Below are 16,312 nucleotides of genomic sequence, written 5' to 3'. Positions count from 1 at the left end.
TGATGCCATACTGATGGTAGTTGTGACAGAAGAATAGATACAGAAGCAATGAATGGGATGCAGAGAGTGGACTAAGTCCTCTGGTTAGAATGTAATGCAGATATTCTAGATGGAGTCTCGTGTGACATTGTGAATGACTTTTAATTATGCACATAGCACTGCTGAGGTGTGTGTGCATCTGTGTGTTTGTGTTATTTTTGCACCATTCCCAAAGAGAATTACCTTATTTCACAATGAACACAGACCTCCACCACCAAACATCAAGGTGATACAACAAAGCAAACCAACAACAGTTTTGCTGGGCACTTCAACTGGTCCTCAGCCCCAGGACATCCCACTTCTTTCCCTCCAAACACTACCCCAAACCCACTCCCCGTATACCTGTGGGCTGACGTCGCTGGTGGTAGACATGAAGAGCTCCGCCCTTATCCACCCGGGTCACCACTTGGAAGTCACTACTGTTGAATCGATTAACACGGATGACGCTGGTTTTCTGCTGAGCATTGGCATTGTCTGAGTTGGTGGCATACAGGTAGTTTTCAAAGACGGTCAGGCCATAGAGATGCTCTATCTAGAGGGCACAAATGTGATTTTTGTGTGTGTGGATCACTTTGCTTTTTATTTTGCAGCTTACACATCTGAAGGCCTTCCCCTTCTGGTCCCCTTCTTCGCCGTACCTGCTCTCCAATTATGGCATACTATGGCTCTGAATTTATGCCTGCCTTCCCCCAAGCTGGTGCTGCGCAGAGGTTGCTCAACTATTTATATATTTATTATTTAGTTCATATAATTTAAACACCGCTTGGTTGTTTAAAAAAACACACAAAGCAGTTTACAAAAGGATAAAACAATAACATCGGGGGGGGGGAATCACAACCATAAAAAAGTTAAAATACTAAAACAAATTCAAATTACCTCAACTTTCTAAGCACCTGGATCGGCTTGTCTAAGCAAGAATGTTTTTAGCAGGTGCTGAAAGGGTGCAATGAAGGCGCCTGCTTGACCTCAATAGGCAGGGAGTTCCAACTCCCATCATCCCTGATCATTAGCCATGCTCGCTGAGGCTGAAGGGAATTGCAGTTCAGAACATATAGAGGGCACCAGGTTGGAGGAAGGCTGCTCTGTGCTTTCAGTTGGCAGAGTATGTCCAATGGCCTTCAGATCTCTTAGAACTCTTGTGACTCATCCACATTGCTTACAACCCTGACATCACTTTGTTTCTATGCAGCAAATGTCACTGTGCTGAACATCAGTGCTGTCATCTTGTTTAAGGAACTCAGAACTTCCAGCTCACAACCCAGGCCTTTTAATATCTCTTTCATTTTAAAAAAGTTTGCTTAAGCCTGCAGTTAGATTGCTACATTTAGGTATCTCTCAACGTAAGTTGAAGGATAAGTTAGAAGCACAGCCATTAGTGATACTGATATTCACAAAGACAGCAGTGCACCAGAAGGAACCACAGGTGGGCTTAACCATCCCATCGTTCCAAGGGACTCCATAGCTCCTGCTGCAGGATCTCCAGAGGAGAACTCACCAGGATGCCCTGAATGATAGTGTGCCGGTTCTTTCCTTCATAATCCACCACTTCAATGTAGTCAAGATAGGCATCTGCCCAATAAACCAGCCGGTTGACCAAGTCCAAGGTGATACCATGGGGGAAGACAATCTTGGCATCAACCAGTTTTGTGCGGTTCTGCCCATCCATGTCACAGCGCTCCACCTTCGGTATCTGTCCATAATCAGTGAAGAAAACCTTCCTGCAAGAAAGCAGAGAAGCAGGTGAGGAGTACTTCAAGCAGAAAATCTTTTCAATTAACCTCAGGTCTGCATGTTTTAATTAAACAAACTCATAGGTTAAGGCTACTTGTAAGGCCTACTGAATGCATTGAAATCAGTCAAATAATAATAATAATAATAATAATAATAATAATAATAATAATAATACTTTTCATTAATAATGTATGGGAATAAGTCTTATTGACCTGAGCTGAACTTCCTTTTGGTTAAACATGGACTGCATCAGGCTGTAAATGAAATCCAGGTTCAAAGCTGTTCTTTCCATTAATGGACCAAAATCTACCAGGACAGTAACCACGAGAGCACAAGTTCATTAGCTGAGAAGTTCCAGATCCAACATTCCTCTTTTAATTAATGTCTTTAAGCAATGTACTACCTTAAAAACAAAACGAGCCTGCCTCATTTCTAGAGTGAGACTTCAATGAAGTCTATAGGGAGCAGCCCAGTCACATAGTGGACTTGAAACTCTGAAAAGGGGATGGTGGTAATGAGTCTCCAATCCCATCCAATCAAGGGAAGATTATGAAACAGATTGACAGCGATCCTAAACCCTCCCATCACAATGATGATGGAAGGGTAGGGGTACATGTGGGATGCATGTAGTCTCCCCACCGGTCTCCTTCAAGAGAAGCGTGGGTGGATGGCATGTCATCACAGAAGCCCAAGCTTTATTCTAGTGAGAACAAGGAGCCCTGAAAATGGAGTGTACCCAGAGCTGTTCGACAGTGGAATTTGCTGCCAAGGAGTGTGGTGGAGTCTCCTTCTTTGGAGGTCTTTAAGCAGAGGCTTGACAACCATATGTCAGGAGTGCTCTGATGGTGTTTCCTGCTTGGCAGGGGGTTGGACTTGATGGCCCTTGTGGTCTCTTCCAACTCTATGATTCTATGATTCAGATAGTACACTAGTGGATTTACATCTACTGGATCCAAAGCTTTGTGAATACCCAAGGGTCCAATCTTTGGGCTTGTCAGCTAAGTCAATATGGAGCTGGTGCAGCAAAAAGAAAAGAAAAAAAGGGGGGAAACATCCCTCCTTTCCCTTGGACAGAGAGAGCAGAAGACCTTTGGATTCAGCAGTGGATGCACAGCTCTACCCCACCACGATTTGAATTGTTCCAAAGATCTCCTTTGTTAAAAAAAACACGAAGCTGGGAACCTATTTTGTCATGCTTAACACGCAAGTGACTTTAAAATACATAAGAAGTGAAATATATAGATTCTGAGTTTTTTCAACTATTCCTGCACTCCTATGGTTTTAAAAGTTGTCTAGCTCTGTCTGTGTATGTTTGGCTTGTATGGAAATTCCACTGAGTCCAATGAGGCTTCTCCTCAAGTGCATGGGATGTACGCTGAAGATGTCACTGCAAAACACCCTTGCTTCTGAACAGTTTGGCCTTTGGGGGTTGGATGAGAGGACTTAGGTAGCAGGGTACTAGGGACTGCTAGCTCATTCAGCTCCTATCAGTTCTAACTGCCAGTCTTCACAACTGAATATTGAAAATAAAAATGGTATAGCTGGCTGCCAGAAAAAGTTAAAATGAAGTGCTGTACAGCTTTTGGTGTCGTGCTTTTGCCTGAGAAAAATGTGCAGGAGCAGGGAGGAGATCCTCTTAAGCCTCACCACCAGTAACCCACCAGTGCAAAAACTATTGTTAGAGCAACATAACGTACACATTTCTTTTATTATTATTTTTTGAAAACCCTAACACGGAGGTGGGGGGTGTTATATCATGTTACCTAACAGAAAACCAAAGTAAACACTAGGTGGCAGACTAAGGTATGCTTTGGCCACAGAACACCCATTTCTAAATACCGTTATCTATCATCCACACTGGAAAGAATCACCTCAAGTGCAGAAGGAGGCTTCTTGAGTATTCAGGAGAGCAGCCAACCTGATACAAAATGGTGCAAAACACATACTTATACACACATTCCTGTTTCTTTGCTTCAGTGCTAAAGGCAATTTATTTGGGTTTAGGACAAGGTTATCAGAAGGCCAGATTGACCGTATCTATCTACCACAAGGCCCTCAAGGGCACTCGGATTACTAGACCTCAAGCTCGACACAAAGGAAGCATCAGTATTTGGAATCGTTCTTACACCGTATCTGAGTGCCCTCTGGTGCCCTCATCTTCAAATGGTGAAGATCTCATCCCCATTGTACATAGATCTTGAGTTAAAAATTAAACACTTGAAAGTAAGCCCCATGGAGAATCAATGAGACTTACTTCTAAGTAAATGTGCTTAAGATTTAGCTACCTACCAAACTCCCTTACGGAAACAGGGCCTAGCAATATATACCTGTAGACATTATCCACCCCACCCCCTCCGGCTTTTCTGCAATCAATGTGCTAAGGGATAATCTGGATAGGAGAAGAGGCAGGGTGTCACTGTTTCAATGCTTCCCCCACCCAATTCATGTAAACCCACTCTGGCCCAGAACAAAGGGGGTTTGGACTGCACTCTAAGGCCTCATCAGCACAGCATAAACTCTTTGCTTTCACTTGAAGTGCAGTACAATGAACTGAATGCCTGAAACTTCTCCTCAAAGTACTCCCCCATCCAGCTTCTAAATGTGCACCTGAAACTACCCAGGAGGAGGGAAAGCAGCTGTGGCTGGTTGGGTTTCAAGGGAGCCTAACCAGGCAGGCAGGCAGTGGATAGGTTAACACACCCTCACCACCACCTCATGCCTCCCCTACAAAATGCCCCCTCACTGCTTCTGGGATGCCAGGAAACTTTCTTTCTTGCATATGCATTGTACAGTATACAGTTACCAACTTCCCTTCCCAATGGGTCTTGAACTCTGCAGCGCTCCAGCCTGCATCATCCTGAATTCCATTACTCTTATGACTGCTGCTGAATAGAAGCAGCATTTAGCATCTCTTTAATGCCAGTCTTGCAGCAAGTACCATACAGCACATAAATGTGGTCCCATTACAACAGGCTTCCTCAAACTCAGCCCTCCAGATGTTTTTGGCCTACAACTCCCATGATCCCTAGCTAGAAGGACCAGTGGTCAGAGATGATGGGAATTGTAGTCTCAAAAACATCTGGAGGGCCGAGTTTGAGGAAGCCTGGCTTACAACAACCTACTTTAGGCAAACCGGGGAGAAACAAGGCCAGAGGATGATGAGTCACAATCAGGTGTCAATGAAATGCTAGTAAGGTGTGCCAGTGGTGCTGAGGACAAGTTTGGTAAGAGAACTGAGCCTTGAGGGCAAATGTGAAGGAGGTGGTGAGGAAAGGGGAAGGCTACATAGAGCAACGTGGCAGAAAGCAGAAACATGTGCCTGGAAGAAGACAATGGGTAACAAATCAATGGTTCCTCTTCATCCTGGAGAAGAGTGACTAGTGGGGTGCCACAGGGTTCTGTCTTGGGCCCGGTCTTATTCAACATCTTTATCAACGACTTGGATGATGGACTCAAGGGCATCCTGATCAAATTTGCAGATGACACCAAACTGGGAGGGGTGGCTAACACCCCAGAGGACAGGATCACACTTCAAAACGACCTTGACAGATTAGAGAACTGGGCAAAAATAAACAAGATGAATTTTGACAGGGAGAAATGTAAAGTATTGCACTTGGGCAAAAAAAATGAGAGGCACAAATACAAGATGGGTGACACCTGGCTTGAGAGCAGTACATGTGAAAAGGATCTAGGAGTCTTGGTTGACCACAAACTTGACATGAGCCAACAGTGTGACACAGCAGCTAAAAAAGCCAATGCAATTCTGGGCTGCATCAATAGGAGTATAGCATCTAGATCAAGGGAAGTAATAGTGCCACTGTATTCTGCTCTGGTCAGACCACACCTGGAGTACTGTGTCCAGTTCTGGGCACCACAATTCAAGAAGGACACTGACAAACTGGAACGTGTCCAGAGGAGGGCAACCAAAATGGTCAAAGGCCTGGAAACGATGCCTTATGAGGAACGGCTAAGGGAGCTGGGCATGTTTAGCCTGGAGAAGAGGAGGTTAAGGGGTGATATGATAGCCATGTTCAAATATATAAAAGGATGTCACATAGAGGAGGGAGAAAGGTTGTTTTCTGCTGCTCCGGAGAAGCGGACACGGAGCAATGGATCCAAACTACAAGAAAGAAGATTCCACCTAAACATTAGGAAGAACTTCCTGACAGTAAGAGCTGTTCGACAGTGGAATTTGCTGCCAAGGAGTGTGGTGGAGTCTCCTACTTTGGAGGTCTTTAAGCAGAGGCTTGACAACCATATGTCAGGAGTGCTCTGATGGTGTTTCCTGCTTGGCAGGGGGTTGGACTCGATGGCCCTTGTGGTCTCTTCCAACTCTATGATTCTATGATTCTATGATTCTATGAAATACTCCTTCCTTGATTCTAAGATGATATAAGCTGCCAAGACCTGACTGAACTGGAGCACTTTGCCTTGTCTATATGCAGTTGCAAGACCCCAGCACAGAGGAAATGCATGCCCTGGATCTGCTCAAGGTCAACTCTATGCATGCTTGTATGAACTGAGCACAACCTTGACAAGATGATTCTACCCTTTCTTACAAAGTCAGTGATGAAATATAAACATCTGTGCAACCAAATATGCATAGACGCAATACTGAGCTACAACGTCATGAACTTCCTTTTAAGTTTTCCCTCAGCATTTTCAGTTTGTTCCAGCAGTGCCCTGACACAAAGATGACCATCATCTTTTCCCTCTTTTCCAATAAGATTTCACTAAAGGCAACTAACTGGCTGACCTTCAAGATGCCTAGCAAACACACCATGCCAAGGACAACTGAAGTGTGATCCTTGGACCCTTGACCACAGAGAGGAGCCATAAATTTAACAGTGTCTGGTCACTAATGGGAAGCCACTTTTTCTTTTGCACAGTGAGGTGAGGCACTCCCCTCTAAATGTGGTACAGACAGAATGTGATAGCTACATGTCTGATGTGAAACATCCTATAACATAGCACCAATTACACAGCTTCTGTGGTTTTCTACAGCACATCCAGACAGCTCTATAGTTAGGGATCAGGAGTAGAGTATCAATGCATCTGATCCTCTCAAGACCAGACATGCTGAGCATTTCAGCTCATACAGATGCTGCACTAACCCTCACAGCTGAAGCAGAAAGTGTCTAACTGTGCCCCAGGAAACCAGGACAAAAAAGGTCTCTAACATTCCCAAGAAAAGTTTTTGTTCACAACACCCAGAAGGAGCCATAGAAACTGGCATTGATAGCATGTTCCAGGCAGGAGCACATCTATCAGGAAGGGTTCAGACATTATGTGCCTCTTTTGTAAATCAGGGCTAGGCAACATAGTACCCTTCAAATGTTGCTGGAGAAAATCACCCATCAGTCCCAGCTAGCATCGCCAGTCATCAGAGATGATAGGAGCTCCAGTCCAACAACATCTGAAGGGTACCACAATGGCTACTCCTGTTGTAAATTATGAGACCACATGACCTTCTGATGCCAGCTGATGTCAAATCCAGGTCATGGCTAAGCCTGGGAGGCTCTAACATTGTGTAGGCCCAGCCTTCAGCTGACAAGTACTGTGTGAAATTGGGCTTACAGGATACTCTGTGATTCAGACTTCACATTTCTTCACTATCAATCACCTGCCACATGTAGACCTATGCTAGCAAGGCACTGACACTCTTTGGAAGGAGGATTCCTTTGATGGCTCATAGATGCTGAAGCAGCAAAGAAGGATCCCACAGAACCCAAGTTCAAAAAATTCTCCAATCTAATTCCTTGGCAGGGAAACGTTCAAGATCAACTCTATAAATCAGCTCACCCATCCACCAGCCCATGCTTAAATGGACAAATTATCACAACTCTCAGAATATAAAGTTGCCATTCATTCCCAAATAACTCCGACTATGTTCCTTATTTCAGCTATGCTTTCTAATAGGTTGATAATTCAAATGGGGCAGAAGGAAAAAGAGGTGTTTGCCATTTCGTATGCCATTTCACTGCTGCTCAGCTGGTTAGATTTCACATTGACAGGCACTTAGTTATTCAAAGGACACTGTGATAATTTAAGAGAAAAAGTCAAGCATGAAAAGTGCATTACGTATAGCTCTGGGCTCATGGATTCTACATGGGCATGACCACATCTTGAAAATGCAGAAGAAATCCTATTTTGCATTGATTACATCACAATAATTAAATAATAATACAAAAACATTATCCAGCCAACCTTCTTTAAAATGGCTGGAAAACTTCATGGGAAGGAGCACATAAAATGCTCTTACTCCAAGATGCACCATTTTCCTAAAGCCAGGAATTACTGTATTGAGTTCATAAACCACCAATTGCAACATTATTTCCATCTTTCCCAAACAAATATATTATTCATCCACAAACTGCACACACAAGATTCTCACCCCATGGTTGGATCCAGTGCAATGCCTTTGGGATTGTACAGTTCCAGGTCAAGCAGCGTAACACAGGTGACCCCATTCTTGTTGCAGACAAATATCCGGTCATCAATATCATCCACAAAGTAGAAGTTGCCTGTAAGCCAGTCAATAGCCATCTGCTCCACATCTAATGGAAGAAAACGAAGGGTGTGGTAAGTAAGATATTAACTCTTGGTCAAGAACAGTTCAGAAATTAACCTTCTTCAAAAGGCCAGCAATCTGGAGTTGGGTTCAATACAGCATGGGTAGGTAATGTTTCATCTGTTGATATTTTTATCTGCTGAGCCCATCTGCCTTATCTGTCTTGTAGTTATTTAGACTTTTGGTGGACTCCTTTTGAAAGCTACACCTATGAGAAATAAACTGTGGGAAATCTTGGTTCTTCGATTCTGTCAAAACTTCTTGGAAGCCATGGCTCAGAGTGTCCAACTACTATACCATCAAAAATATTTACAACCTGCCTTTCATCTGTACAGGCACATCTGATCAGCTCATTCCTCAGGACAAGAAGGAACTGAACTGCAAAAGATCTGTCAGTGGATCTGTAAAGAGTCAGGCACACAAAACTGCTCACGGTACAGATCTCAAGAGTTCCAGGTCATCCAGCATTATAGAGACAATGCTTGCACTTCGTGACTGGAAGTAGCTCAGAAAAGCAAAAGTTTCAAAGGGTGGTGATGCGTGGAGATACCTTCAAAGAGAAGGCTAAGCTACAACCTCCTCTGCAGCATGCTAAGTTTTACATGTCTAGTGAGCTGTGCTTTCCCCCCAGGTGGTACTCAAGGGTATTCAGTACCGGCACCTCTTTTGCTGTTATTAAAAAGTGTGGCACTTACTGTAACAAGGTGAGTACCAGCAATTCTCTCCCCCCCCCTTTTTTGGGGGGGGGTGTTAAAAAGTCTGGCACTTACTGTAACAACTTCATGGTGAGTACCAGCACCTGTTTTTCTAGGGGGAAAAGCACTGCTAGTAAGTATGGTTTGGGAGGGAGCACTGAGACTTCTGATCTCCCATCTGCAATCTGAAATGCTTCGCCCCAGCTACACATCCCATGGAACTTCTTTTCCTCCTTTGCCGCTCTGTCATGCAGATCATGTCTTCTTACCAAACCTCCATTTCAAGAAATAAGTTCCCAGTTAAGTAGAGGTGGTAGATCTAGAACACCATGAAGTTCTCCAGTCCTCTCTTAGAGCTGCCACATTCTCTCTCTCACTCTCTCTCTTGGAAATGTGTGTAACTGAGAGTTTTGTTGAGGGAACTTCTCCCAAACACAAAGCTACACTGACAGAAGAAACTGCAACCGGCAGAACTTTCCTTTCTGTACAACCCTTTTAAGGGACAGGAGCCTGCTGAACATAAACCCAGTGACCCTATTAAAAACATTTATTAGTTTGTTTATAAAATTTGTTAGCTGTCTTTCGAACAGCACAGGCACTCAAGATGATGAACAAGCCTTCTAAAACCACCATATAAACTACAGCAGTAAAAGAGAACAACATGCTCAGCAAAAAACAAAAAACAAAAAACCACCTGGCAAAGCCCTTTTCAAATAAAAACTTTTTCTCAATCGCCAGAGGAAGCTATATATAATACCATGAAAAATGAAATAGCCTTATAAAATTAGGCCTATTTAGACTATATGCATTTCAGGCTGTGCTGTTTGGCTATGACACAAAAAGGATTTGACTGTGACCCTGTAGCCTCAAACAACTGCAGTGCCTGAACCCTGCACAGTGGCATTGGTTATGAGTACCCTGTCTCTGACTGGTGCTCTTCTCCTCCCCACCTCCCCCCCACACACACCTGGCCAGTGGTGTGCAGTGAAACTTTTCTTTGGGGAACAGTTAGGGCCAGAGACAACAGCTTGTAAAGGCGATTGTGGGAAGGGAGGGACATTGTGTTAGTCCCGCCTGCCTCCCTAAGATGGGCAGAAGCTTCCCAGGCTTTGGGAAGGAGGCACCAGGCATTAATACTTTAATACTCTAATTTACCAGGTATATTTAGGGGACAGCCTAGTTCCCCATGTCCACTGACCGCATGCCACTTCACCTGGCCTGTTCTTCAGCCACATCTCACCCCCCATCACATGCTCCCCCCTAGTTTTCTTGCCGACAACAAACCATCCAAAGCAATCCCTTCTCCTCCCCACTGGGCCTTTTTTGTGTTACTGAAGAATAGAGCATCAGGCAGAAGATTGCTCTCCCACTGAGATACTTAGAGGCCTATTCTCCTCTCATCCTTCTGGGCTGCTCTGTTCTCGGGGAACTGGCTGCTGTCCTCAATTAGGCTCCCTCACCCGCCCTGTGCCCCCCTTGAAAACAGCTTTCAAAACTTTTCCCGTGTTTCACAGGGTTTTCTTTTTTCTCCAGTCCTGGCATCAATGGGCTTCTGAGAGCACTAGGCCTCCACAGCCTATTGCTACATTCCAAAATACTTTGTTGGCAGAGGCCCAAACAGTGTGCTGCTAAAGCGCAGTGGTGGAAGGCCGGGGGGGGGGAGTTTTGGGAAGCAGCAGCAACCAAACCAAAAAGGGGCCCCCAGATTCTGGCCAAGTTCAAAAGCTCAGATTCTGGCTTGTGAAACACCCTCCCCATGCCACCTCCTTTCATAAGCCCTTACATTCTGATTCCATTATATCCAAAATGGAAAAATGAAGTTTAATATGAGCTTACAAAGCAGAATCTTAAATCAACTTCTACCTATGGTTAAGATCCTGACATTAAGCCACAGTTCCCCATTTCAGACTTAATGAGTAACTGTGGTTGGATTAATGAAATCACGATCACTTGTTTCCAGGTGCTCAACTACAGGTTAGTTACCGTGGCCCCTTGAGATCACCGAAAAAGAAGAAATGCATTGCCCACTCAGCCCACAACTATGTGGGTTTACATAAAATTTGCATATGCTAATTTATATACAAAGGTGCATATTTAGGAGTTACTATAATCTACAGCAATGCATCTCCATAACAAGCCCCCATTACAAAATCCAAAACAGACACTGAAACTAAGATAAACAGAAATCAAAACATAAGTTTTCCTAATAAATTCCACATAAAGGAACATCCTTTACAAATGAGAGAACATAATTTAGCTCTTTCACAAGTACAGTTCATAGGATGGTGCTGCCCAAAACACACACACCTTTCAGAATGTGGTTCTCACCAAATTACAGTTTTATTATTGAATTTATTATTAAATCTCATATCCAGCCTTTCCTCCCAAAGGAGCCCAGGGTGGGAATTTACTATGGCACTTACTATGCTTAAATTACCAATAAAAGGATAACTGTAGCTCACTATACAAATTGTTTACTTGCAGACTGTAGATTCTGGTTCTTTCTAACTCACAGCTTCTAACTGTGCAAAAGAGATCTGATCCTACACTCGATGCAAGTGAACACCATACAGGCTTCTTTCGTACTCTATTTGCAAGAAATTACAGTTGCCATACTTCATTTCTTGACTGAACATCTTTACATCCCAGTTTTCTAAACATAAATAGGTACTGTACATTAGAAATAACTGCTTTGCCATAACTTGTAGCAGGAGAGGGACAGATTGTTTATGAGTTTGTTTATATCGTCACCTTTCTTCCAAAGAGTTCAACAACTCATAAGAGTTTTTTTGCACTTTCCCCAGGACATGATTCTCACAACAACCCTGTGAAGTAAGTTAGGCTGAAAGACAGTGACTGGCCCATGTTTCATGGCTATGTGTGGATTTGAACTTTGGTCTCCCAGGTTCTAGCCCAAAACTCTAACCACAATACTATGCTGGCTTTGCAAGGGTCAGCCTTCCTCTACTTGCCTCAATCCAGAACATGTATTCACTACACATCTGTAGCTCAGCTTCATAATATCTGCTTTGCATGCAGAAGGTCCCCAATTCAATTCACAGAATTGCTGCAGAGCCACTATAGAATAGGCAACACTGAGATATGATGAAAAAGTGGTCTGTTCCACTATCCAAACACAATGCATTCTCAGGGAATTGTTTGTTAGGCAAATGTTCACATAACGAGTCAATGATTCCCAATGATTGCTATGGGAAATTTTCTAATGTGTTTCCAGCTACAGAATTTTGACCCCCCAAATGATTTTTTAAAAAACCAGGAAAACCCTCTAAAATCTTGCAAAAGGTAAACATGGTTTGTGGAGAAATGGCTGCTGCGAACCAGCAAAACACAATAAAGTAAGGCTTGTTTAAGGCCGCTTATTTGTTACAGTACTATACACAGGTCCAGCTGTTTGGATATCTGAACCTGCAGTGTGTACAGCAAGTTTTGGGTACTAATTCCTCATGTTTGGATAAGGGGATTTTCCTTGGCCTCCAATAGAAGGCTCCATATGTCAGGGCCTTCATCTGCTGCTTTCTCTCCACTTCTTCCCCCTGCTCCCCCCCTTTTTTTTAAAAAAAAAAGGTCAGGAAGCACCCACTGGACTCCAATCAGCAGCGGCATACAATTGTGTCACTGACTGGGATACAAAGGAACTGCTACTCTAAGCTGGCCCCAACAATGAAGCTTGACAAAAGAAAGACCCAATTACCCACCATAGCAAATGTATGTGTGCTGGCTTGAATGTTAATACAGTATTGGGTAGGTCTGATGGTGCTGCAGGGATAAGAATGTCTCAGAGTAGACTCCCTCCCTCCCTCCCTCCTCTCCCTCTCTCTCTCTCTGCACTGTGTAATGGAAACATGAATGGCCTCCACTCCCTCAAAGCAGAAGGCTCTGTCTCAAGGGACGAGGGACTGTTGAGCAAGTCAAACTGCCTGGTGCCCTCCAAGGATGACTGGCTAAGAACCAAGTGCCAGTTTTGCTAACAGTAAAAACTGACTCACTGCAAAAGTTGCCTTTCATTAGCATGCTGGGGGAAGAACAAATTTCTCCACTCGGCTGGAAAAACAATTTTAGTGTTCTGTTGTTCTTCAGAAAACTGGAATCGCCAGGCTTGTAAATTGCAACATGCAAGCTACAAGGGGGACAGGAGCAGCAGCAACAACATAATTCCATTAGGAGAATTCTGGAAGGAAGGATAAGTTATGAACAGCCACTTGGAGTTGGTGCGCATGTGTGTGAGAGACACCACTCTATCTTAAAACAACAACAACCACCACCAACAAGTGGCTTCAAGCTGCAAAAGTTCAGATAACTTTTGATTAAATTAAATTTCATTTGGAATCAAGTTCCTGAAGGATATTGTTGTTATTCATATTTACACTTTGATGCCTTCAAAGCAGATAGGCAGGCAGGCAGGCAGGCAGGCAGACAGGAAAGGATAGAGCAGGGGTGAGGAATCTGTGGTTCTCCAGATACTGAACTCCCACCAGCCCCAGCCCAGCAGTGACCAGGAATGATGGGAGTTGTACCCCAACAACCTCTGGACCCCAGGGATTGACAGTACACTTCTAAGGTAAAATATGATATGAGGCTATGGGATAATCATCCTAGAGAAGCAGAGATACAAGCATCCAAGTATACATAGATAGTAGCTATACTGGACAGGAAACAAGCACATCAATTAAACAAGAATGGAAACTGCACCCAGAAATTATGCATATAATTTCAAATCAGCAAAGGAATGGTATCAAGTCTGTTGCAGAGGCTTTCTTTGTTGATACAGCCCATTGATCGTGCTTTGAGTTTTCTGAATAGAAAGCCTACAGACCAGAAGGCCTGGCTCTTTCATTTTGAAGCAGCCTGCAAAATGGTTGCCTGGTCACCTGTCTCAACAGGAGCCCCCTGACCACCACTGTACAATGTCCAAGATATCCCAGGCCTGCCCTGTGCTGCTCTGGGGTAAAGCACATTAGACAGGCCTGAGCCACAGGACCGCAAAAACAAGCAGCAGTGAATAAATCTGCCAGTCCAGATGAAGACCATCGCTAATCTAGCTGGGAATCGTAATTTCAAGCCACTTTGCCTCAAGAGTCGGCATCTTTGATCTGAAGCTGCTTTTAGGGGCTAAGTGTTAAAATCATTTAAAAGATGCACATTCATCCGTCTTGTGATATGCCCTTAAACCGCTTTGCTAGGCTTGTGGCCCAAGTGGGACATGAAACCCCACAGGCAGGCAGCTGCTCTGGGGGGTGCAGGGCAAAGTTCGTGACAGAGTTAAGAGATACTGCTTGAGTGCCAAATCTCTTTCACTCAGAAGGAGGGAGGAATCAAGCAAGAGGCAGTGATTTTCCTTTAACATCTGGTCAGTGCTTTAAGCTGAGTCACTCCCTTTGGAAACTCTCCCATGTGGTGTCGTGGTGTCAGCTCAGACCACAAGAGCGACTCTGCACTTTTATAATGGTTAAGCAACCCAAAGCTACGTTGTTGTTGCTTAATCTGTTCTGCGCCTCCCTGTCCCTGATTCATTAATATCTTGCACAAAAGAAGGAGGCACAAGCACCAAGGCAGTTTCCTGCACCAGAGGGGAAAGACCTGTTGAAGCTAGAGAAAAATAACGTCAAAGTTGGCTGCAAACCACCTTTTGAGTCAGAGTCACAAGATTGCTTTTAGGTGTTCCAAATGAGAAGAAAGAACTGAACGCAAATTACAGAACAGGGTAATGGTGGAACCACTGCAATTTGGACCTCTGTAACTTTCCCAATAATAATTTATATACTGTACAGTGCTACCTCCGGTTATGAGCACTTCTGGTTACGAACACTTCAGATTACGAGCTCCGCTAACCTGGAAACAGCTGCTCCTGGTTGTGAACTCTGCCCCAGGATGCAAATGGAAATTGCATGCCAGAGGCACACATGCAGTGAGAGGCCTCATTAGCAAAAGCACACCTCAGGATAAGAACGGTTTCAGCTTAAGAACGGACCTCCGGAATGAATTAAGTTCATAACCAGAGGTACCACCGTAAAAGGTAACCTTACAAAGCACAGCTTGGTCCTAACTATGCTTATTTCTTATAGCATTCCCATTTAGATTTTAACTCATTTTTAGTATTATATTATTGGGTCTTATTGTTTATTGTATTAGCTGTTGAGCTCAAGTCCTCCTTGCAGGCTTCCCATGGGCATCTGGATGGTCACTCTAAGAACAGGTTGCTGGACTACGGATGGGCCACTGGTGTGATCCAGCAGAGCTCTTCATTCGTGTCTCCTTTACACCACTTAGAGACTACTGTGATTCAAATAAATAAATAAATAAATAAATAAATAAATGGGAACCTTGAGATGGTGAGCCTTTGTATGTGACTATTCATTTTAAATATAGTAATTGTGTTATTGATGATGATGATGATGATACAGTTGTTGCATGGGAACCAGAATTCAAGGCAGTCCTTTGCAAGTATTCCTCACTTAGCACAATTCTCTCCCTGAACCTCAGCTGGCACTTCCACTGAACCAGCAACAGGTTGTATTGTAGCCACCAGGTTCCTTTAAAACAACTGGCTTTTTCCTAGTCCATGTTGAACCAAACTTAACAGCTGCAGAAACCCTTGGTCATCCCCCCACCCCATCCCACATGGCTTCCACCCAGCATGGGAAAATGTACTTCTGTTTGAAGGGCAGCAACAAATCACCTCCATCAGTCAAAACTGCATCTCCCTTCACCAATGGGCAAAGGAGAAGCTACTTGAAAAGATGATGTCTCTTCAACAGGGTACAGGATTTGTTTGCTTAAGAAATTCACCTAACTATTTCACTCTTCTGCCTCATGTACATCCAAGCAAAGTCTCTACTAAAGCAGATGGCACAGGCAACCTTGGCCAACCAGGAAGTTTTAGACCACAACTGCCATCAGCCCCAGCCATCTAGAGGGTCTCAGCTTTGCAAAGGTTGGCATAAGGCAACAAGCGAAAGAACTGCTGCAATATATGTTGTGTGAGAAATCACACTTGAAGAACTTCCAGCCCTGGAGATTTAAAAGAAGTTAAGGCTCATATCTGAGACAGGAGGTAGCAATCCTATTAATCTCTATCGTTCCTTTATCTATGCTATTACAAGCCAAAATATCTGAACAAGCCAAAAGATAAATAACAGCATTTTAGTGCTATTTTTTCCTAATGTACATCTTTTTGTATGCAGCTGAATCCTTTTAAATCCTCCATAATTCCTGTGAAGTCTTCCCTTTATTTCCCGTTATCAGATTGAAACATTTC

The 16,312-nt window shown here is 43.7% G+C and overlaps 1 protein-coding gene across 5 annotated transcripts in view; it reads right to left on the bottom strand.

Annotated features, from left to right (window-relative positions):
* The window catches only part of LOC309523675 (low-density lipoprotein receptor-related protein 1), a 217,355-nt gene that overhangs the window by 52,196 nt on the left and 148,847 nt on the right, over nucleotides 1–16,312 (bottom strand). For all 5 annotated transcript variants that reach the window (XM_082207669.1, XM_082207671.1, XM_082207670.1 and 2 more), the window contains 3 exons: nucleotides 8,165–8,327; nucleotides 1,535–1,757; nucleotides 382–571 (listed from right to left, as the gene is read on the bottom strand). In XM_082207669.1, the coding sequence (XP_082063795.1) occupies nucleotides 382–571; nucleotides 1,535–1,757; nucleotides 8,165–8,327 (576 nt within the window). The remainder of the gene's footprint in view (nucleotides 1–381; nucleotides 572–1,534; nucleotides 1,758–8,164; nucleotides 8,328–16,312) is intronic.

Source organism: Podarcis vaucheri (assembly GCF_965113315.1).
Source record: "Podarcis vaucheri genome assembly, chromosome: 2".
Classification (NCBI taxonomy): Eukaryota; Metazoa; Chordata; class Lepidosauria; order Squamata; family Lacertidae; genus Podarcis; species Podarcis vaucheri.
Note: the sequence above shows the minus strand (reverse complement) of the source record. Positions and strands in the feature narration are given on the sequence as shown.